Source organism: Megalobrama amblycephala, linkage group LG13 (assembly GCF_018812025.1).
Source record: "Megalobrama amblycephala isolate DHTTF-2021 linkage group LG13, ASM1881202v1, whole genome shotgun sequence".
Taxonomy (NCBI): Eukaryota; Metazoa; Chordata; class Actinopteri; order Cypriniformes; family Xenocyprididae; genus Megalobrama; species Megalobrama amblycephala.
In genome coordinates this window covers 35,201,543-35,224,562 of record NC_063056.1, presented here as the reverse complement: position 1 = coordinate 35,224,562, position 23,020 = coordinate 35,201,543, and the positions used below count along the sequence as shown (strand labels likewise).

Here is a 23,020-nt window from a genome sequence, read left to right as displayed (position 1 = left end):
CTGATGTTTCCCATAGTGTGCCGAATACTGTTGTCTTTACAAGGGCTTTTGGGGCCAAAGTGCAGAACCCTGCTCAGGAAACATCTGGGAAGTCAGAGAGATTTGTGTTTCCCCTTCTGTTTTTTCCAAAATAGATGGAAAATACTCTCCCGGGACTGAGCTTCTGTAAAACACATCAGTCAAAATCTGAAATTTACCGAAGAATTTCCTTTTTATTGGGTCAGTTCATTGTCCATACTTGGATATATAAATGATCTGTCCCATTTACAATTAAAAGAACAATGAAAAGCTCTACTCAGAAAGCAAACTACTAAGTTGACACTACATAGCAGTTTTCAAAAAGTGGTTCCAGACTATCTCAGGAAAGTCATTTTCTTTTTCATTATTCTCAGGAGATTATTGTTTGTGCATATTGTGTTTGCCTTAACACTGTAAAGCAGGCCCAAACGGAATCTGCAGACTCTCTGTGCTGATTTTAGGGGAAAATTTGTTTAATTTTGATTCTGATTTTTATGTTTTATATAACTAAACTAGTGGTAGACACTTATTGATAGTTGTAAGCCTAACCAGGAATCCAAAATATTAGTAAACACAGAGGTGGGGTGCATAGAAGTTTGTGAATGGTTTATTTCAATTCTACAGATGGTCTGCAGGCTCAGATTCCGTGTGCGCCTGCTACAAAAGGGCTGATTTCTGTGTGAACCTTAACTTGTGTATTGTTTTGCCATAGTGCAACAATTTATTTTAAGCTTATGTAGAATTCATGTTTCATTCATATTTTCAAAATGTAATCATGCATCAGTTGTGCATATGTACATGGTCTTCTGAATCCTCCTTCCAGATTATGAATCTCTGAGGATCGGTGGTATGGTCTTTGCTGTGATTCTCTTCTTGATGGGAATCTTCCTCATTGTCAGTGAGTGCCAAACTATCTGCGAACTACTCTTGTGAAACATGGATTTGGTGAAAATGTAGCATTTTTATTGCATTTCTTACAGAAACATTATATACTGCATGGCATCAAATGGATACTTATACATGCGTATTATAGATAAAGAAACATTTGTACAGTTTCTGTATATTTTTCAGTATATTTTTGTCAATATTAGTCTTATAAGTGTATCCTCCGCACACACAGATAAACAAATATCAGTTACTGAGGGTAGACTGGTTGCGGGCCAGCATGTCTTTCATAACCTCTAAGTTTAAACCTCTCTACGATACCCAACACCACACCATGACTTATGGTGTTCCTCCAGTGCAGGGACAAGCAGCCAGTCTAACCCTTGACTCTTACTCTGAAACCCCCACCAGCCCACATAAATTACTAAGGAGAAGCTGACTGCTATACAGTCCATATGAGTTGTTTATAACGACAGTATTCTGGTTGTGTACCTATGTGAATTTCTCTCTGTTACAGCAGCATGTTAAAGGGAAATGCTATGTTCAACCTCTAAGACACCATATGAATGCATTTCTCTTGTATGTTATAATAAACCACCATTGGTTTGGGTCTGACTTCTGGTTTGTTTCCTCCTATAGGCCGGAAATGCCGCTGCAAAGGCAAGAAGTCAAAGTAAGTGATCATTTGACAACTTTTCCAGGTTAAAGCCACACTCACATTTACCATTATTCAGACCATTTTTGCAGACGTAATGGGGTCATTTCAATAGGAATCCACATGATTGGGAATTTTGTGAAAGATTTCCCCATTCAGTTTTCACAGCGGGTCTGGTTGGTGGCTCTGATTTGTCCTGTTGACCAACAGAAAGTTGATTCTTGCTTTGACTGACTTCTGTGTGAGCTGTGCTTCATACATCGCTTCACTATTGACAATAGAATTTTTTTCCGCCACAAACTCTGTGACCACGCCTTTAAAGTCAGCATGAAACAAAAGATGTTTTCTTCCCTATCGTGACCAACATCCGAGTGAAAAAGCTTCTCGAACAAGAAAAAATGTAGGGCGGGACTTGATTTTGTCTATCAGGAATTGATTGGATGGGTGTGGTTTGCTATTACTGTGACCTCATGTGAGTGACACATTGTCCTGCCCTTGTGCCAATATAAATGTGTTCAGAGAAGAGATGTCATTGCTGGAGGGAGGGAGAAGTTATTTTGATGGGCGATCAACTTGGCTCACAATGCTTTTGAGAAATGCAGCTCGTATCAATAATAAGAGATATCAATATAATCTTCATTTGTTTTTTTTTGTTTTTTTTCTCTCTCTGCTACTCAGAAAACAATCTTTTGACTTGTCGCTCTTTTTATCTGCTTCACAGGCCAGTGGGACTTGACACAGAGGCAGCAAGAGGTGAGAATGTTCTGGTTTATTTTGTTTCATGACGCTTAAAAAGAAACGGATATTTACTGTGTTTTTATTGCAGGTGCAAAATAAAGTAAACTGAGGGAACAGAAACAGGTGACACTGCCTCTACTTTTGGTTTTGTTGTGATGTTATATATCCTGCATAAATGTTTTACTGTGTATCTCTGCTGTCCTTTGGTTCCTTTTGACAGAAAGCATGGCTACTTAAGGAGAATCTTAATCAAAACCGTGGACATTTGGAAGAAGAAAAGGTCACTTGAGGATTTAGTTCTAGTGTTCGCCACAATTTTTAAATATGGCAATATGTCTTTGTCTCTTGTATACAGAGCACGAGTGCTCCTTTTTAAAAATCGAAAAGTAAAAAAAATAAATGTTTCAATAAAACTGTTGATTCCTAGCTAGAACTACTTTGCCATAATATTTAATTCAGGAGCTGATATCTGTGAGATTTGTCTCTTAACTTTTTGTCATGTGCTTTTCAGCTCTCGGTGAAGTTCATAAAATGTGTAGTATAGTATGTGTACGTGCTCGGTAGCTAAAGGATACAGTAGGCATTTTATATATTTTGTAAATTGTCCTTCCAGTGTTGTCACTTTGCAGAGTTAACAATAAAGCTGTACACTGTAGTTGAAAATAAAGTGATTTCTATGGAATGTTAAGTGTCATCGAGAAAATGACGTAACAGTTATGTAACATTTGTGCTTGGCATCTGCCCTGGTCTGTCTCTCCTATTCAGTGTTATAAATAGTTGACCCGGTTATTAGTAATATTAGTACAACCAGTTTGATATTGCAGCTGTGTAGTTGATTTTGCAATAGTATTTACATTCTGTAAAAAAAAAAAAAAAACTGCGCATGTTAAATAAATTACACGGGTCTCTGGAATACTTAAATCTAATTGGTCAGTGTGTGGGCAGATATTTGTGAAGAGTGAATGTTGCCCATGGCAACATAAAGGTGTGTCGTATTAATTTGCGCTTCTTTTTTTTTTTATTTTGTCTTTTAATCCAAATCACCACAAGTTGGAGTAGATAATTGGCGCCATCTTGCGATTCAAAGCGATTACTACGACAACAAATGCTATATATGGGACGCAATGAATTCAAGAATAAAGCGAAAATATCAGCCTGTAGAACAAGGAACCGAAGAGATGCATGAGAACACTTTTAAAATATATAAATTGAAAACTAGTCCATAGGGAAAAGTAAAATGGTTGCAGATTTACAATGATGGAGTACTATTCTATTCTTTCTTGCAGTGTTCCTGTGATTTTTCTAACCCAAACGACATTTCATTCCATGTATTTTATAAGTAGTCTGGAAATAAGTTTATTTTTCGACCATTTATCGCTTACGTATTAGAGTAGATACAGTGGATAAGGTGTTAGGAATGGATTAAGCAAATGAACAATAATATAAATCTATGATTTCATCGGCGTTACGCTTTAAATAATTCGTAATAATCATTTGACAACTGGCTTTTGTTTGAGCGCGTACAAATCAAATACATCCCGAGGTGCACAATCCACGCGCAAATCTTTCTGAGTTTGTCGACCGTCCTCCTGCAGACCCCAGTCCAGTTGCTGCATAGGTGGGGTTCTGTGTGTCGCATGTATTCACTGGGGGTGGGGGAGGTGTTTGGCTCAGGATCCCCACCGCATTGGCCAGTACGCATTTTATCTACCTAACGCCAGACCGGGGAGCTTCCCCTACGATTTAAAGGGAACACCCACAGATCTGCACCGCTAGGGGGCGTAAGTATGTAACTTCCGAAGCCCAGCATCGACGCAGTGCTCCACCAACGCGCTGCCTTCATTCACGGTGCTCAATTACAGCCTGTAGCAAGATAAAGGAATCCCTGTCCAGAGAGAGCACTGCAGTAATGGCAGCTTCAACAGGTTTGCCTATTTATTGCATTTGTTTGCTTTTAACATGAAACTGCATGCTGTATAATGAATTATCAAACGCATTTTAGAACGTCCACTGTTAAATAAGTGAGTTTGTCTTGAGTATAACTGAAAAAAAATCAAATAGTCTTGTTAGTAATGCAAATTCTGTTATTTGATAGGAATTACTATTGTAATTAGGCTGCATGCAGTTGTCCTATGCATATTCAGGAATTGCAGTCTGCTTTATTTTATTATTTTTGGGGTAGCCTACTGCAGAAGATACTTGGGTGGAATTATTTTTAAACTATTTTAATTCATTTAAAATGTCTTTATCTAAACGATGCATTTGCTATTTGAAAAAAATCGCCGCTATTGAATGATGATTAAATGAATAGTTCACAAAAAAAGAATTTCGTGTTTCTTTGAACACGAAATGTCTCATTTACTTAAATGGCATCTTTTTTTTCTTCTATACAATGAGAATAGAGTAGCATAACCTAAGGGGGAGTAAATGATGACAATTTTCATTTTAGGGTGGACTATCCCTTTAAAAGTGAACGGGGTACTAAAAATCGCTAACTAAGCGGTTACAAAGCCCTGAAGTTCAGCAGGACACAACCGCATCATTGCGCTATACAGAGCCAGTTCATGGGCCAAAACCTGTTTAAAATCCACGAAGTTATCTACATTGCATGTTATTTTGTGGGTTGTTTTCCCAGCTCCCAGACTATTTGAACAGCTTTCTATTGATTATCACTAGAGGAAGGTTCACTGGAGACTGCAGGTTTCAGATCGCTTACGCATCCAGCCGGCTTTTCGCTGAGATTGCAGTCTCATGCAGCTAATCAATCACTCGAATTACTGATGTTTTCAGCTGAAAACACATGAGTTTGCAACCTTGTGCCTCGTACATGTTCAAAAGCTCATTGACATCACTATTTATGTGATTTAATAATTCAAACGATTGCAGTCTGAATGCGTTATTTGAGACCTTGAGTGTCACTATTCACATCTTTATGTATTTAATAAACCAGCATCTGTCCATGGTGCTGAACTCTGTCCCCTGCATTGTTTTCCTTACTTCACTCCACTTCTTCACAGGGCATCACATTGCTGAAGGTCCATATTAAGCCTGTTATTGTTGTTTCGGCGTTGTTAAATATATTTAAATGTATTTACAGAGTCATACATGCATATGGACCAGAGTGCCTTTGATTATGGTAAGCAGTTGAATATTGCATGGAAATATTTCTTTTTTAAAACATAAAGTCAGTAAAACAGAGTATTTCACCACTGCTCAGATTACGAGACGTTGAGGACCACGGGTGTCACCCTAGCTGTGATTATGTTCGTAGCTGGGATTCTTATTGCTCTGAGTAAGTAATTTACATAATAATCATACACATTTTGTAATATAAGATGAGTGAAAATGGCTGTGATGTTAGATTCTAAATGAAGGATCATCAAGAGTGGCATTCGCCTGACAATGATTGCAGTCAATCCCATTTTGCTTCAATTAGTGAGGTGAACACATTCAATTCACCAAACCAATTGACTGCTGCAATATGAAACATGTTGGTCAATTTAAATGAGATTGAATGCATTCCTTCCAAACTGGCTGAACTGAAATTGAATTGACCCCAATCAAAGTCCCTCTCGATTCACCATGTCTAAATGTTTTTTGCCCCAACAGGTAAAAAGTGCAAATGCTCGAAATCCAAGTAAGCGTTTATCACACAAATGTGCAGCCTTGACTGTGCATGTGGAATGAGCCCGAATAAAGGATGAGGAAACGTCCTGAAAGAAAAAGATGTACATGGAATTGATGGTGCCATCCGTAAAGCTCCTTGACTGTTTGAATGCAGCCCCTGGTTTCTAAATCGATTGGTTTCTGAACTGACCAGCTTCTTCTTTCAGCTCACCTACACTGTCTATTCATTCAAACAACAGCACGTTTAAAATACACGAGTTTAAAGACACCTGTCATGAAGTTATGGTTCAGGAATGTGTTTAAAATAAGACAGAAGAAAGTGTGATGTTCTTGTGCTTCCCAAATCAAGAACTGAAGTCTGTGCTCTTTGTGTGGGTAGGCAGTGTGTATCAAGACTGATAGAATGCTCAGCATGTCGTCCTGAGAGAATCTGAAACGTCAGGCCCTTACATACAAATCAAGTGACACCACTTACATTTGATAAATGCGGATGAGCATGCTTGCTAAACATGGAGTGCTTAGATGGACCAATGTGGCTAATTGGGATAAATTGTTTGAATTTTTTTTTTTTTTTTTTTCCCACTACAGATCTAGTCCAGTGGAAGGCCCTCAGCCACCAAAGACAGAAGGTATAGTACAACAACATTAATTAAATTCACCCAAAAATAAAAATTCTGTCTTTAAGTACTCACCCTCATGTCCTTCCATATCCGTTAGACCTTTGTTCATCTTCGGAACACAAATTAAAGGATTAGTCCACTTCTAAATAAACTTTTCCTGATAATTTACTCATCCCCATGTCATCCAAGATGTCCATGTCTTTCTTCCTTCAGTCGAAAAGAAATTAAAGTTTTTGATGAAAACATTCCAGGATTATTCTCCTTATAGTAGACTTCAATGGGCACCAAACAGTTGAAGGTCAAAATTAGTTTCACTACGGCTTCAAATTGTTCAACACGATCCCAGATGAGAAATAAGGGTCTTATCTAGTGAAACCATTGCTCATTTTCTGAAAAAAAATGAAAAGTTTTAACCTTAAATGCTCATCTTGAACTAGCTCTCTTCTTCTTCTCCTCTATTAGAATTCCAGCAATGTAGACGCTGCTAAGTGTAATACTGCCCTCCACAGGCCAAAGTTTGAACTAATTGTTATATACTATTGAACTAGCATTTTGCATATAAAAATTAGTTCAAACTTTGACCTGTGGAGGGCATAGCAGCATCTACATTGTGAGCATTTATTGTTAAAACTTATATAATTTTCAATTTTTCAGAAAATGAGCGATGGTTTCTCTAGATAAGACCCTTATTTCTCATCTGGGATCGTGTAGAACAATTTGAAGCTGCAGTGAAACGAATTTTGACCTTCAACTGTTTGGTGCCCATTGAAGTCTACTATAAGGACAAAAATCCTGGAATGTTTTCATCAAAAACTTTAATTTCTTTTCGACTGAAGAAAGAAAGACATGGACATCTTTGATGACATGGGGGTGAGTAAATTATCAGGAAAAGTTTATTTAAAAGTGGACTAATCCTTTAATATATATTTTTTTAAAAATCTAATGACTCAACGAGGCCTCTATTGACAGCAAGATAATTAAAACTTTCAGATGCCCAGAAAGCTACTAAAGTTATATTTAAAACAGTTCATGTGACTACACTGGTTCAACTTTAATGTTATGAAGTGACGAGAATACTTTTTTGTGCACCAAAAAAACTAAATAACGACTTTATTCAACAATATCTAGTGATGGGCGAATTCAAAACACTGCTTCATGAAGCTTCGAAGCTTTACGAATTTTGTTTCAAATCAGTGGTTCGGAGTGTGTCTCAAACTACCAGTCACGCCCCCCAGTGGTGAACCATTGAAATTTCCAAACACTTATGATGTAACAGAGCCTCGTTTACTGAAATCACATGACTTTGGCAGTTTGATGCACGCTCCGAACCACTGATTCGAAACAAAAGATTCGTAAAGAATCGCCCATCACTACATATTATTGTTTTGTTTTATTGCTGCACAAAGTATTCTCGTCGCTTCATAACATTAAGGTTGAACCACTGTAGTCACATGAACTGTTTTAAATATGTCTTTTGTAGCTTTCTGGGCATTGAAAGTGTTAATTATCTTGCTGGCCATCAGATTTCATCAAAAATATCTTAATTTGTGTTCTGAAGATGAATGAAGGTCTTATGGGTTTGGAATGACATGAGGGTGAGTAATAAATAAAATAATTTTCATTTTTGGGTGAACTAACCCTTTAATGTCATACTCAAAAATACAGTCACATTTTATTGAACGCTCAATAAATTTTGCCTTTTTTCTTTTAGTTCCCCCTCAAACGGTGTAAAGCGGATGGTGCGATGGGGCGGCTCGTTATAGCGAGAGGAAATGCTCAGATGCACAAAGTTACTTACAGGAATGTGGAGGAGAGTAGAACCTGCTTGACCTCTTTTTGTAACCTCAGCCTAAATGCTGATCTATTGCTGTACTTTTAGGTCACTCAGTAGCACTTGTGCTACATTATATCCTTTTGTGTTCATATAGCGCTAATGACACCTTTCATCTGACTGCAGTTATTTTGCTTATGCATGAATCATTTGCTTTTATTGATATTATATGAGGCTTTGATCTAAAAAGGCATTTACGGAAATATTTACAGAGAATAACGATTAACGGACTGACTCAGACTCAGTTCTTTAGACAGATATGATGAAATTGATATTTACACTAGTTTACATTTTAATACAGAATAAATGACTTTTTAGCAGCTCTCCAGCATGGAACTATGCACATTCCTGTGTGTCGCCCTGTGTAATTTGTGCATGCCAGGTTTCAACAAAATGTAAGACAACTGTAAAATTTTAGTATTTATGTCTTGTATTTTATATTATTTTAGAATTTTAGTTATTGAATATTTATTATTTGTATATTGAAATATACTATTGAATCCATTCCATCCATTAACAGTTTTGACAACAACCATAACAAGATAATCTAAAAATGCACACCTTTTTTTTTTTTTTTTTAAACATCTTTTTGTTTACAAATTGTAAGGTATATTTATAGGATCGGTAAAGTCGGACATCTTTATGCAATGGCACATTACTTTGTGGAGGGCTTAGAAAGACTAAGAAAGGTTTGCCTTAAGAACTAATGGTGCAACTGAATCAAAACACAGAGTTGGAAACTAACTAGTAGTTACTAAACATTTAAAGGGATAGTCCATCAAAATTTGAAAATTCTGTCATTTTACTCCCCCTCAAGTAGTTCCAAACCTGTATGAATTTCTTTGTTCTGCTGAACACAAAGGAAGATATTTGGAAAAATGTCGGTAACCAAGCAGATCTCGCCCCCCATTGAATACCATAGTAGGAAATAATAATACTATGGCAGTCAATGGGGGACGAGATCCACTTGGTTACTGACATTCTTCCAAATATCTTCCTTTGTGTTCAGCAGAACAAAGAAATTCATACAGGTTTGGAACTACTTGAGGGGGAGTAAATGATGACTTCATTTTTGGGTGAACTATCCCTTTAAGTAAAACCTCACGAGCGGCTGGTGCAACCTTACCTTGGAGTTAGACATGATCTTATGTCCATTGTAACAGCATGAATATTTGTATACTGTTTTTCAGTAAACAAAGCACTTTAGACAGTGATACTTTAGTCTCAAACTAAGTGTTACTAAAAGCAACTGATTTAATTGCAACTGAATGTATTTGTCTCATGTACTAATAAATAAAAAAGCATCCATAAAACATTTAGAATAATGGATCACTGTGCTTCTGTTTGATCAGCATGTTTTTTTGGAAGAATGCTTATGAACTCATTACATTATGAAGTCATTACACTACAGAAGGTTTTTTTTTTCTTCTTATGCTTTGAAATGAAGTAATTGAGTGACTAAGCAGCAGTCATAATGATGAGCTGGACACGTTACTATATACGAAAAGGCGTTTTTATTATTCATCCAAATATTAGTCATATACCAAAGACATTTGTCTCAATAAAAGATCCTGAGTTACAGAGGTTTATTCTTGGTCTTTACTTTGATCAGCTTTACTTAGTTTGGCTTGGTCAGTTGACAAATAATGCAAAACACACAAACACATTAATAAAACATTAATGATTTGCAGAAATACATGAATAACTATAAATGTTTTTCATAATGGTATCACTCTTCATAAATGATATAATAAAACATTGTACATTCAATCAAGCTGATTTTAATGCTACTTTATATACTCAGAATTTGGTTTTGTCAGATGGTTTCATTCATTAAGTGTTTGCGATAATTATTAAAACAATGAGCAAATGAATTCACTAGAAGTACATTTGTACTTTGTGTTCATACTAATTCTCATAAATCCACAGTCCTCTCTGTTTTACAAGAAAGTGACATTAGCGTGTGTTTTCCCTCATTTGAATTTCCAGAGGGACTCTAGGTACTTCAACACGGTGAATCATGTATGTCTCTGACTCAACAACAACAACTTCCAACATTTGAAATCTTGATACAAGATGGACATGATCCCCACACAAAAAAAAAACCTTTACTATTCCACTGAATTAACATTGTTAAATCATATTAATGATTGTGATTTGATTCTGAAAAGTCTTGAAGGCAAATCTACCTTCTTACCTCAGAACACCCTGACATTTCACCCCCTCGTATGACTCATCAAAAAAATATTCACATACACGGTCGGATGACACATCTCCTGTAAGGACAACTATGATATCAAGTGTGCTGCTGAGAAAAGTGCATTACATAGAGAACTGCTGTCATTCATATCAAACAATGAAATAAATAACTGACCTTTCCCCTGAGTGAAAGTAACATGAACGGGAGCACAGAGAATAATATGCAACACGCGCTAACCGAAAGCCATATAAATACTTCTGAAAACATATTAAAAAATTCCACTGATACAGTGAGTTAATGTAAGCAAACCAATATGGTTTATAATTGAAGGTGGAAACTTGACTGGTGCTGACAGCCCTCATGATGATTTCATTGAAATCGCTATTCATGAACATAGTAAAATGCTGATGTTCAGCATTTAAATAAACTGGAAAGCAGCATTATGGTACAGAATCGATGAATGATCCTTGAAAAAAAGATATACTGTCATACTAAAATGATGCAATAAGTGAAAATCCTCATAAAAGGATACTGAAGATAAACCCATCCTTCTCCAGGGATGATCTAGATTCATTCTAGTCAAGGAAGACTGTCTTTGGGTTAATTTTAAAAGCTCGTTCTGGTCATAATTATTTGACAAAGGTCAATCCGTAATTGTTCTTATCTACATCTTGATGGTGAGTTGATCAAGACTGATGTTTTTGTGCGTACTGTTATTTGATCTAGATCTCTATTGGAGAAAGTGGGGAACGCTTGGACTGATCAGTCCTAGTCACTCTTGGTCCTGTAAGGATGTAAAACGTCGCCTGGAGGAGGCGCTTTTCTTCTTCAAGATGAGCTTGAGCTGAGGGAGAGAAAGAGCGAGAGGGGAAAACTGGTGTCAGCTAGTGTGTATTCTGTTCTTCTCATTCCATGTTGATTAAAAACAGTATGAATGGTTTTTATGGTTTGCATGGCACTGTACACACAAGACTGGTTGATATTAAAGAAAAGCCTCTCACTTTCTCTCCTTTGTCTCCGCTCTGCAGTAAATGAGCGGGCTGGTCGTTCTCCAGGTTGCGGATGCTGGGATCAGCGCCACGGTTCAGCAGCAGCCGGATCAGTTCCTCCTGATAGGGGTTTCCGTGCAGCCCTGCGGCCATGTGTAGGGCGGTATGTCCGTGAGCCTAAAAGGAGACAAACATTATATAAATAAAGATGTCACACTGTTGTCTGCTTTAAGTTTATATATCCTAGAGTTCATTAGAGCAAGGGTAGTGATGCTTAAATCACATTATACAGCATTTAATTCCAGTCCATGAATTTTGTTTGCGTGTTCCAGACAGGCTGTTGGTAGTCACTTTTCAGTGACTCTTTCTGGAGGTTACTACAGGTGTACTGTTAGGGGTCGCCCCTGCAGGTTTTTATGCAGGATCCCTTCCTGATGCAACCCAGCACTGAGAATCACACCGCTTGGACTGTGGGTGAAACCAAAGCACCCAGAAGAACTTTTCACACTTGAGATAGTTAACCCTGGGTCATCCTAAACCCCGGGTAAACAGAATCCCAGGTTATCTTGCTTTACGTTTCACACAGCTCATAATTTACCCGGGGTTAACAATTAATCCTGGATATTCATGTTGACGTTTCACATTGTACATTCCTAAACCCTGGGTTAACATTCTTATTTGCATATTTGCGGTGTCGGAGTCATTGATTGGATAAACGCAGCACACAACCTGTTTGCATGGCTCTAGCACTGCTCATCCTTGTATTTCCGACTTACTATCGAGTTTATACTGAATGGACATTTTGGACTATAAAGATAAGAATGAAAAGGTCTCTTCTTCACTCAAATTGTTGCTTTTTCTGTTTCTGAATTTACTGTTTAAATAAAATGCGCAGTGTTTCTGTGACTGTCCATAGCAGGCAAATATGAGTACGCGATTGGTTGTCTGTTGCTAAGCTTCTAGCTGTAACATTCTAACACAGCATCGATTCACACTGTACTGTAGGTTTGGCACTGCAATGCAAGGTTAACACCGCAAAAGCAGTACTAATCCTGCTCCGGAGCAGGGTTTCATAAGCCTGGGTAAAAAGCAGTGCTAACCCCGTTTCTAAATTACAAGTGTGAAACGTTCCTTTACCCTGGGTTAAAAGCGGTGTTTAGAACGATGATAACCCAAGGTTAAGCACAATGTGAAAAGCCCTAGAGAAAACAGGGAGAACATCCTTGTTGAAAAAACAGCATGCTGTTTAGGTATGTTTTGAAGCATGGCAGCTGGTTTGAGCTGGTTTATGCTGGTCCTTAGTTGGTCCTAAGCAACAAGCTCCAGCTCAGGACCAGCTTAAACCAGCTCATGACCAAATGGACCAGCATAAACCAGCTGCCATGCTTCAAAACATACCTAACCAGCAGATGCTGTTTTTTTCCAAAAGGGATGCAAACTCCACACAGCTCAGCCGGGGCTCTAATAAGGGAGGACCTTCTTGTTGTGAGGCAACAGTGATACCCACTGAGCCACTATACTGCCCCGAATCATCCATCCATTCAACTGATTCCTTCAAACATACTAATTCTTTCAGGAATGCAAAAGTGGCTGTTAAAAACACAGAATCAATCAGGAACTAAACAAATTAAGTATTTATAAGTGAGTCACTTGGGCGTTCACTCAAATGATTCGTTAAAAATACCTCTGAATCATTGAGGAAAGCAACAAGTGGTTGTATTTATAAGTGATTCAGTGAAGCATTCCACTGATTCATCCAAAAACATGAAATCATACAGGAACTATAATGTGTGAGTGGGTCACTGGGTTGTTCACTCAACTGATATGTAAAAAAAAACAAAAAACAAAAAAACAAAAAAACAACTCTGATTCATTCAGGCACGAAACAGGTGTTTTTTTTAAGAGTGATTCAGTGAATCATTCAACCGATTTGTTCATAAACACGTAATCATTCAGGTACAACAAATTACTGTAGCCTAAAGCTGCATTCACGTCACCTTGTATTTACCGGAATCTTGAAATGACAACACGTGACGTTATATTCGGAACTGTTCACGTCCTTTTGGTCCTTGGACTGGGAATTATGCGTTTCCATGGCACCACTATCAACGCCTAATAAATCAATCTACAGCGGTCAGGTGGTATAGCGGCCATGTGGTACATTTAGAAAACTCCCAGCTTACAAGCTGTAATTACGAGCTCTACAAGGACGTGAACGCTTTTTACAAGCAGGAATCTCGTAACAACAGGAATTACGAGGCCGCGTGAACGCACCTTTATTATTAGTGGCTCACTGAGTCGTTCATGCAACTGATTAGTTAAAAACTCTGATTCATTCAGGAACAAATCAAGTGAATTTCTTTATAGGTTCGTTATAGTTTCAATTCATTCAATTTACTGATTCGATCAAAAATGAATTAATTTAGTAACGAAACGTCGGTACAGCTTGTAGCTCAGACGTAGGGTATGTTTACACGACAACGATATGCTTAAAACGGAGAAGTTTTTCCTGGTGCCTTCAAGTCCTCCTGGGAAGTTCATACTTACGAGGTGGGAAGTCGTATTTACGACGATAGGTGCGTTAAAGTCACTTTCATCGGTAATATGATGGCGGTGTGCTAAATTAATTACACAAAGTAACAACACTTTTACTTCTAGAAAATGTAGAGCAAAGAATGTGCACTGGTTGTTTATGTTTTTAATTTAAATTTAAATTGAATTTAAGGCCCCCAACGCATTCAGATCGGGGCTTAAAGAAAATCCCGAGCTTCCCACTCCTATTTACGGCATTGTGGTGGCGTTCAGCTCATAAATACGATCTTTCCGACATGGCTTGAACGTACCATTAGTACAGACGACACCACTGTCAAAACGATCCCATTTCATACGAATCCGTGAAAACGCTGTATTCTGCTGGCAGGCCATTAGATGGCGATCCGCTTGTTAAGTCGTGACGTAAGGAACGCCGTTTCCGGGATCCAAGCCTCGACTCGTTTAACTTTAGAATGCCATCTCGACGGCCGTTTATGAGCGCTATTTATTCATATTAAACATTTAACATTTTAAAAAGTTAAACATTTAAAATACTTACAGTCTACACACAGCGTCACAGACATTAATATTTTAATGATTTATAAAAGATGAATCACTGTCTGGCCATCTGGGATTTTGGTATGGAGGTAAAGATTATAATTATAATTTTTTTGAAGTATTACACGACATCGCGTGTGTATATTAGCACCATTTGTTGTTTTCTTGTGGTATGAGATAGAGCGTTTGGACCCGGAAGCGCTGCCGCGTGACGTCAGACTTAACAACCGATGACGTCGTCATTTTCAGAGATTCGCGTTTTTGTTGTTTACACGGAGACCGTTTTCAAAACCTTGCACTTTGAACCCCATTTTCAAAAGTTTGTGTTTTCAGGCACCCAAAACGCCGTTGTCATGTAAATGAACGGCCAAATCGCATAAAAAGTTTTAATTTTTTTTAGCTGAAAACGGTGTCGTGTAAACAGTGGCTCTGCATAGAGTAAAAACAGACAACAAGTAATTATCAACATTTTATCTAAAATGTTACTCATCATAAACCTCTTGTTTACACTCACAATAGTTCTGTTGGTCTAAATTTCACTACGGCTGCGATTACCCTGCGGCAAGAGGCGAGTTTGATATTACCCAAGTATGATTTATTACCCAAGTATGAAACAGCCTACAATAACGTCATCATATGTCTCTCACTTTCATGTTGATGAACGCCTGCATATTGGAGAGTTGGAGGCTCAGTAGGAAGCGCACGAGATGGATATTCCCCTCCTTCACTGCCAGGTGAAGAACTGTCTTGTTGCTTTTGATTTCCTGAAAAAGATAGAGGCATTCTAGTTAAAAAAGTGAAACTAAAGTAACATCAAAGCTAACGTGGCATGAATGATTTCCTCCTTCTGGCGGCATTCTCAGAACGAAACCGCTCTATGTGGAACAATGACAAAATCAATTGTTTGTCTGTCTGTCAGAAAGGAACATTTGGGAAATATCATTTCTTTTCCTATACGATGGAAATATTTACCATAATTTGTAAATGTCAGTATCTGTGATTTGTATGTTTGCTGTTGCTAACTTAGCAATATTACACCATGTAGGTCCCATTTACCGTGGGAAAAATGGATCAACAGGTCTCCACCAATTATATTTTGATTTCAAAGTAATTATTGTGAAAAAAATAACATTTATTTAAATTATTTTTATTATTATAAAATAGCAAGTAAGCTAAATAAGTTACAATTCAGCAAAATTGTTATAAAATTAGGAAAATGTGATGTTTTATATACTCTACCGTTCAAAAGATTTCGGTCATTAAGATATTTAATAAATAATACTTTAGCAAAGATGCATTCAATCGACCAAACTGACACAAGGCAAGATTTCTACTTCAAATAAATGCTGTTCTTTTGTGCTTTCTATTCATCAAGGAATCCTAAAAAAGGTATTGTGCTTTCCACAAAAATATTAAGCAGCACAATTGTTTTCAACATTGATAATAAGAAAATTTTTTTGAGAACTAAATTAGCATATTAGAATGATTTCTGAAGGATCCTGTCATGCTGAAGACTGAAAATTCAGCTTTGCCATCACAGGAATAAATTACATTTTAAACATATTAAAATAGAGAAAAGTCTGTTTTGAATTGTAATAAGATTTCATGTTTTATAATATGTCATAATATGTTTTATTTAATGGTTGTCTCTGCTCCATTTGACTTTCCCCCAAAGGGTCCTTTAGCAATAACAAAGACTATAGAATAACACAAGACGTGTCACACCTATTGTTTTGAATGGGAGAAAGTGTAACGCGCAATATGGCGGAATAAGTCCCGCCTTCTAAATAAGAGCCAGTCGCTGACTGGTAAAGTCATCGCGTCACTGCAGCAGCCGTTAGAAGCACTGGTTTCTATAGAAACAGTCAGACGCGCGCCTCTGAAACATGGCAGAAGAGACACGCATTTAGGTCTGCGCATGCGCATTAGCTTGATCCAGCCTAAAAAAATCGTTTTTTGTCATGATTCGAGCGTTTGGATGAAACATTTATGAGACAGCTGTTGTCAGATTTCATTGGTGATTTCAAATATGAAATGTAATCGTAAGGTTGGTGAACAGTTTTGGAGAATTTGATGTTTCCCCATTCAAAGAGATAGGGCATGATGCCCAGGATGCCCGAGAGGCTTTTTAAAGATGGCCGCCGAGTGAAATGACTTGTCTTAAAGTGACTTTGGCAATAATAAACACATCACTTCATTATCGTTGGGATTAAAACTCTCCTGAAATATAAAACAGCCATTAAATGGAGTACCTGACTGAGAACTGAAGCCCCAGCATTTATAAGAAGCCGCAAACACATCAGTTTATCTTCTGCTTGAGTCTGTAGACTGCCATCGACTAGCCATGTTGAGGATGAGGAGGAGGCATTTATAGCCTTCATCGTGGCACAGTGAGAGATCACTGCACAGTGCAGAGGAGTCAGACCTAAATATAGCAGGCAGAAGCAAGAGCTGTATATTATTGTTTCCTCAGATGTAACTATAATTGTGATGCTTAAATAGAGCACTATGTAAAGGTTTATACCTTCAAAATTACGAGCCTCCAGGTCCACTCGCAGTCCAGCAGAGAGAATAACCTATTAAATCATAGAAGTTTAGATACAAAAGCATCTTTTGTTATTTTTAATGGTTTGGCATGTGGGTGATCTCTCACCTCCATGACACAGGGGAAACCATAGGTGGCAGCCAGATGGAGCGCAGTTTGACCGTTGACATCACAGATGCCGATGTCCGCACCAAGATAGAGTAGATCCTGGACTATATCTGGCTGATTAGCAGTTACGGCCACCAGCAAAGCAGTCTTGGATACAAAAGAACAAAAAATCAGTAAATGCATTAATAATAAATCAATTCCCTGGGGTATCATGAATTTGTTTTAGATGTCTCCTACAATAGGTTTACATGCATCCAAGGTCACAAAACACTTTCATTTTCTCATTGTGGCATCACCTCTTTTTTCACAGTGTCTGAAATGGTTTGATAGAGCCTACTCTGCTCTGATTGGTCAGATGGCCCAGTCTGTTGCGATTGGTTTACTGCTTACAGCGCATGTCGGAAACAAAGCGACCATTACCATATCTGAATTTCAGCTCTAGAGGCTTCCTCTGCTTTAATATACACACTGATATGAACTTTAACGATGGCATCGGTTTTACCGTATCAATCTCAATCTTTGGAAATATATGCGAAAGCAGTTGATTTGCATTCGCAGCTCAGAAAACAATGTATTCTTAAAGGGATAGTTCACCCAAAAATGAAAAGTTTGTCATCATTCACTGTTCTAAACCTGGATACATTTCTTTGTTTTGCTGTACACAAATTGAAGATATTTGGAAGAATGTCAGTAACCAAACTGATCTTGCCCCCCATTGACTGCCATAGTATTTTTTTTTCCTACTATGGTAGTCAATGGGGGCTGAGATCTGCTTGGTTACAAACTTTCTATTCAAATCAAATTAGATGTTATTATTGGACCATAGGCTGGCATTATGCAAATTTGTTACAAACCTACATAGGTTCTTTAGGAAGTAAGACTGTAATTACTTACAACTTGTTTCAGGCAGTTCAGAATTGTTTCTTTCTTTTAAGAGACAACAACTTTATTTATTGTCTACTTTTATCTTTGAAATTTTGCAGACCTTTTACATTCACAAACAGCTATATTACACACTACATGACGGGTAATATCTGAAAAAGCATAACAGAGGCCCTTTAACAGTATTTTGTTGTGATATTCACCTTGCCCTTGTGTTCTTTAGAATCCAACTTCCCCAGTCCACGGAGTTTCTCCGCAGCAGCAAAAGCATATTCCCTCAGGCCTTTAGCAGTATAGATATGTAAAATCCTAAAAGAGAGGAAGAACAAAGTTTCAGTTTTCATTTACAGTGCAGAACTCTTTAACAACCTTTCTGTTCTCAGTTAGTCACTTTCTGACAGGACTTACACTATGGTTTCGATAGGTGAGAAACAAGGCCTTAGAAGACCACTCTGGTGTAACACCTAATGCAGATACATTACTGAGCAATTTACATATCGACAGTATGTGTAAGTGACTGGAAGTTATCTAAATAAGACTGCAAATGTTATTTGGCATACAAAATTGTCACCTTTTGGAAAACATTTTATAATTTTTTTAAGAAAAAGTTTAAATTCAATATTTCTAAAATTTTAGTAAAAATTTTTATGTGTACACATATTAATAATTTATTTTCAAAATGGTTAAAAACTCTTTTATAATATTAGAATTATAGAATATATAGAATTTATAGAACTATTAATTCATAAACATCATGTTTTTGGGCAGTCACATCACATGCCGCACAACCTGTGACAAAGCTTTTCGAATAAGCATTGAAGAACTTTTTTTTTATTTTAACATTTTAGTCACTGAGCCATTTTCTTGTGGAGAAACCCCCCTAAATTTATAAGAAGAGAGTCAGCAAGATTTTTTTTTTAGTTTTTGAAAGAAATAAATACTTTTGTTCAGCAAGGATGCACTCAATTGATCAAAAGTGAGAATAAAAAAAAACTCTTACAGTGTTACAAAAGATTTATTTTTCAAATAAATGCTTGAACTTACAGTTCATCAAGCAATCCTTAAAAAAGTATCACGTTTGCACAAAAATATTAAGGAGCACAACTGTTTTCAACATTGATAAAAAAAAAAGACACGTTTCTTTAGCACCAGAGCTCTTGCCATCACGAATAAATTAAGTTGTACGTTTATTTAACTGTTTTCTAAAACAGAAAAGTTGTCTTAAATTGTATTTTTTGCAGCCTTGCTGAGCATAACAGAATTTAATAAAAAAGTAGTGTACTCATTTGAAATCTTAGGCTGCTTAAAGCTACAACTACAGGTCATTCTTCAAAATGACGCCCTGTTACTGCATCTGTGGTAGTAATTCTCCACCCTAAACAACATTCAGAAAATGTTCCTTTGACTTACGTGTCCCCATCATCATCCTGCCAGGTGGTTCTGCTGTAATCCATGTTCTGCAGGAAGACTCGAGCCTCCTGCAGCTTCACCATATCCATTTGGGGCCTGAAATCTTGGAGAACGTATTGGCTTGTGTGATCCTCTGCTCTGGATTCAGATGGCCAACACAAGCCGGAGCTCTGAACGGGGACTGTCCCAGTCATATCAGTCCCGGCTGCAGTTACAGGGCACTCTGTTATAGACTGTAAGAAAAAAAAATGATTTTTTTAAATCCATAATGAACCAAATTAACATGATTTTGTAAGCCTTCAATTTTATTATGCTACCTGAAATACTTATAGAGCTCTTACATATTGCTGTGTTGTCTGGGCGTCCTGGCAGTCTTGTATCTGCTGAGGGCTGTAGCCAGCAGCAAGCGTCTGTCCAGTCTGGGTAAAGTTTGCTGCGGCGGAGGAAGTGGACATGAACGAGAAAGGGTTGCACTGCTGTAGGGAGGAATGTGCCTGATGAATGCTGGGAACATCCCATCTGTCATATCTAACTGCGGCCATGTCTGTGTAGCTTGCACTGGTTCCTGCAAAGGTAATGGAGCATCTTTAGAATTTCAGTGCCATTTTATAAGCAAAATCCTCATTTAGCAGAGATGGTCAGACTCACCGGCAGTGGGAGAATGTACTGATGCCAACACCTGTTGGAAACATTTTAGAGGTTTATTAAAGCCGTTTAAGACATTCATACTTTGAGATATAATAGTTTTGACTCACTGGGACAGATGCAGCGCCACCAGCAGTATAAGATGCTGTAGAGCAGGAGGGGGGTGCTGAGGAGGTCTCTCTCTTTCTCTTCTGCTCCAGGAGTTTCTTCACTGTGGGCAGAGGGTAACACGCCTTTTCCTTCGGTGCTGTGGACACGGGAATATTAGCAAAGATATGAGATGAGGCCAAAATCAGGTAGGCATTGACTAGTTAATGTTACTTAATATTATTTTATTTATCTTTCATATTGAAGAGACCCTTTTTGAAGGATATTGGTTTACTTATGCCCTTTTTGAGCACTTGAGCTTAACTGAGCCTTGGGCGTTCGTAGATGTTTAAGAGGCTGTTGTGTCGACCTTGATTTATTGAAATTTTGATATGTTCAGTTTTATTTTGACTTTAGAAAAAAAATGTGATTGCTCTCCTTACAAATCACATTTTTTTTTTTTCATTGGCATGTCTCTTGGGTGTTGAGGACTGCATCTTTGAGCCTACATTCAGTATAAGTAAAATAGTTAAGTACTGTTAAATCAGATACTCTAAGACTTTTACTCAAGTCGTATTGGAACTGGTGACTTGTAACGGAGTCATTTTTTAAAAAATTTTTTGCTGTAAGTTATCTGTACTTTTGCGCAAGTGTTTTCAGGTACTCTTTACACTTCTGCATAATTGCTGCTGAAAATTCAGCTTTATCATCACAGGAATAAATTAAAATATAATACAATAGAAAACAATTATTTTAAATTGTAAATAAATGCCTTGTGCATAAGAGACTGCTTTCAAAAACATTAAAAAAACTTACCAACCCCAAACATTTGAACGGTAGTCTTTTTAAATATCTAAATCCCATTTTCAAGTTCATGTACTTTATGAAGATTTTTTAAATGAAGTATGTAATTTATTTTACAATAATATAATGGTGGAACTTTATTAACTAGAAGCAGTGACAAACTTGTCCTAATAATTATATTTATACATCAGAATGAAAATAAATGCTAAATATTTTTTGTTATTTTTAGTTGTTTTTTTTTTAATCTTTTTATTAAATACCAGACATTTGTTTTAAAATGTCACTGCAAATTTAATCGATTTGTTCAAGCAGTCAAAGCAAGTAAAATATCTACATCTTGCTGGATTTACATTTATTATTGTTGTTGTTTCTTTTCAAGTAAATTCAAGTAACATTTCTACAGTAATGTGATTTCCCCAGGGCCGTTTTTAATAGCAGGTGCTGGTATGACATAAAAATGTGTTTTCTTTGTGTTAGTCACTAAAAGAAACTGAAAAAGACAAGAATGCAAATATCGGAGGTTTCCAGTGGGCTTCAGTTACGTATTCTAGAGCAAAGAGGAGGAAAGTTTCTTCAATCTTTTGACCCCAAACGTGAGATAAGAAAGACATTTCCACCGAAGGAGCATAATGCTCATCCTCTCACCCGTGAGGAAGGTATTCCATTTGGAAAAGAGGTAGTGAGGTCACGTCTACCTGTCTTCTTTATCAGAAACCCTGCGTCTATGGAGAGGGTTCTCACAGCACATTCTCTGTAACTATTTCCTTTTCTCCGTTACGCTCTCGTGGCAAACCACATCTTCCGGCATCTGTGACGTACGTCCTTGAAAGGGGCCCCATCAGAGGTGTCTGAATAGATGCTTAGGTACTGATTTAGAGTCAGATTTGATGCCTGCCAGATGTCACACTGAGTGGCAGTACTGAGCTGAAATCAGCTGTATAGAGCACAGTTAAGCTGCAATACTTCCATCTAACCACCAGGAATAAACAAGGAAGATCTAATATAAATATTAATCAAATTACTGCTTCACTCACAGATATTTCTTTCCCACAAGCAAGTGTGAGAGAAACACCTCTAAATTATTTTATTATCTTTTATGGGCTAATCAGAGTATATTATGTACCTCCATGATGTAATAGTTTTGCCTATATAACTAATATTAGTGTTTCAGTCGATTCATCTATATATAGCTCAGACACAAGAACTGCTTTCTTTGTTTCTTTCTGTAAGGTATTCCTTTACAGGAAAAATAACTGGTTTCACCAAAACATTAAGTAATTCTTATGGGGAAGGGGATTCAAAAGAGGAAGGTTGCTATGGTTTAATCAGCATGGAAATTCCACTGGGCATAACCTCGAGAGGATCATTCCTTTTCTTATCTCTCCTCTTTTTTTTGTTGTTGTTTGTTCTCCATTTCGGTTCATTTTAATTACTCCACTTCTCAGCCTGTTACTTTTTAAAGCTCACTGTCTCAAAATGCATATGACCGACTCAAATTAAAGAAATACAAAAAAATCAGATACTAAAGTGCTACATGAAAGCTTAAATATGGTCAAATATTGAAGAAGTTAAAACAATAATGGAGTTTAAAAAATGTTAATTCTGATGGTTATATATGGTTTAACACAGGGTGTGTTTAGCTTAACCAATTAGAAATGAGCTTCAGGAGTGAAATCATTATTATAGGCTACATAACCATCACCCTTGTATTTATAAAGCATTTACACTCTGGACCCACAAATATCGACAAAATAGCACAGTACCTATAGGTCTAAAGTTGAATAACACAAAAAAAAATTATCCTATGTTTCATGAATTTCTATATTTTTTCTAATTTTATTTGAAAAAGTAGTGGTCATAGGATTTGACCCTAATTGATTTTTAAT

General features: G+C 37.1%; 3 protein-coding genes across 24 annotated transcripts in view; 2 read left to right on the top strand and 1 right to left on the bottom strand.

Moving 5' to 3' along the window:
* The window catches only part of fxyd6l (FXYD domain containing ion transport regulator 6 like), a 33,825-nt gene extending 24,874 nt beyond the window's left edge, over positions 1-8,951 (top strand). For 18 of the 20 annotated variants that reach the window (XM_048211603.1, XM_048211601.1, XM_048211606.1 and 15 more), the window contains 5 exons: positions 842-916; positions 1,543-1,576; positions 2,280-2,311; positions 2,385-2,419; positions 2,517-2,978. In XM_048211603.1, coding sequence (XP_048067560.1) covers positions 842-916; positions 1,543-1,576; positions 2,280-2,311; positions 2,385-2,395 — 152 coding nt within the window. In that variant the 3' untranslated portion in view covers positions 2,396-2,419; positions 2,517-2,978. Of the gene's footprint in view, positions 1-841; positions 917-1,542; positions 1,577-2,279; positions 2,312-2,384; positions 2,420-2,516; positions 4,222-5,393; positions 5,433-5,513; positions 5,589-5,905; positions 5,934-6,511; positions 6,553-8,254 lie in introns of those variants that run through there. The other 2 variants (XM_048211607.1, XM_048211588.1) reach the window with 2 other exon arrangements.
* Positions 8,952-9,869: 918 nt separating this feature from the next.
* Positions 9,870-23,020, bottom strand: part of LOC125280830 (NF-kappa-B inhibitor delta) — an 18,681-nt gene continuing 5,530 nt past the window's right edge. For all 3 annotated transcript variants that reach the window (XM_048211576.1, XM_048211577.1, XM_048211578.1), the window contains 11 exons: positions 20,354-20,490; positions 20,247-20,277; positions 19,940-20,163; positions 19,599-19,831; positions 18,392-18,497; positions 17,307-17,453; positions 17,178-17,229; positions 16,906-17,078; positions 15,301-15,417; positions 11,576-11,740; positions 9,870-11,418 (listed from right to left, as the gene is read on the bottom strand). In XM_048211576.1, coding sequence (XP_048067533.1) covers positions 11,347-11,418; positions 11,576-11,740; positions 15,301-15,417; positions 16,906-17,078; positions 17,178-17,229; positions 17,307-17,453; positions 18,392-18,497; positions 19,599-19,831; positions 19,940-20,163; positions 20,247-20,277; positions 20,354-20,490 — 1,457 coding nt within the window. In that variant the 3' untranslated portion in view covers positions 9,870-11,346. The remainder of the gene's footprint in view (positions 11,419-11,575; positions 11,741-15,300; positions 15,418-16,905; positions 17,079-17,177; positions 17,230-17,306; positions 17,454-18,391; positions 18,498-19,598; positions 19,832-19,939; positions 20,164-20,246; positions 20,278-20,353; positions 20,491-23,020) is intronic.
* The window catches only part of si:ch211-79k12.2 (uncharacterized protein LOC568844 homolog), a 16,006-nt gene continuing 13,019 nt past the window's right edge, over positions 20,034-23,020 (top strand). Inside the window, exons 1-2 of the mRNA XM_048211574.1 lie at positions 20,034-20,171; positions 20,444-20,539. The gene's annotated coding sequence lies outside the window, so the exon portion shown is untranslated. The remainder of the gene's footprint in view (positions 20,172-20,443; positions 20,540-23,020) is intronic.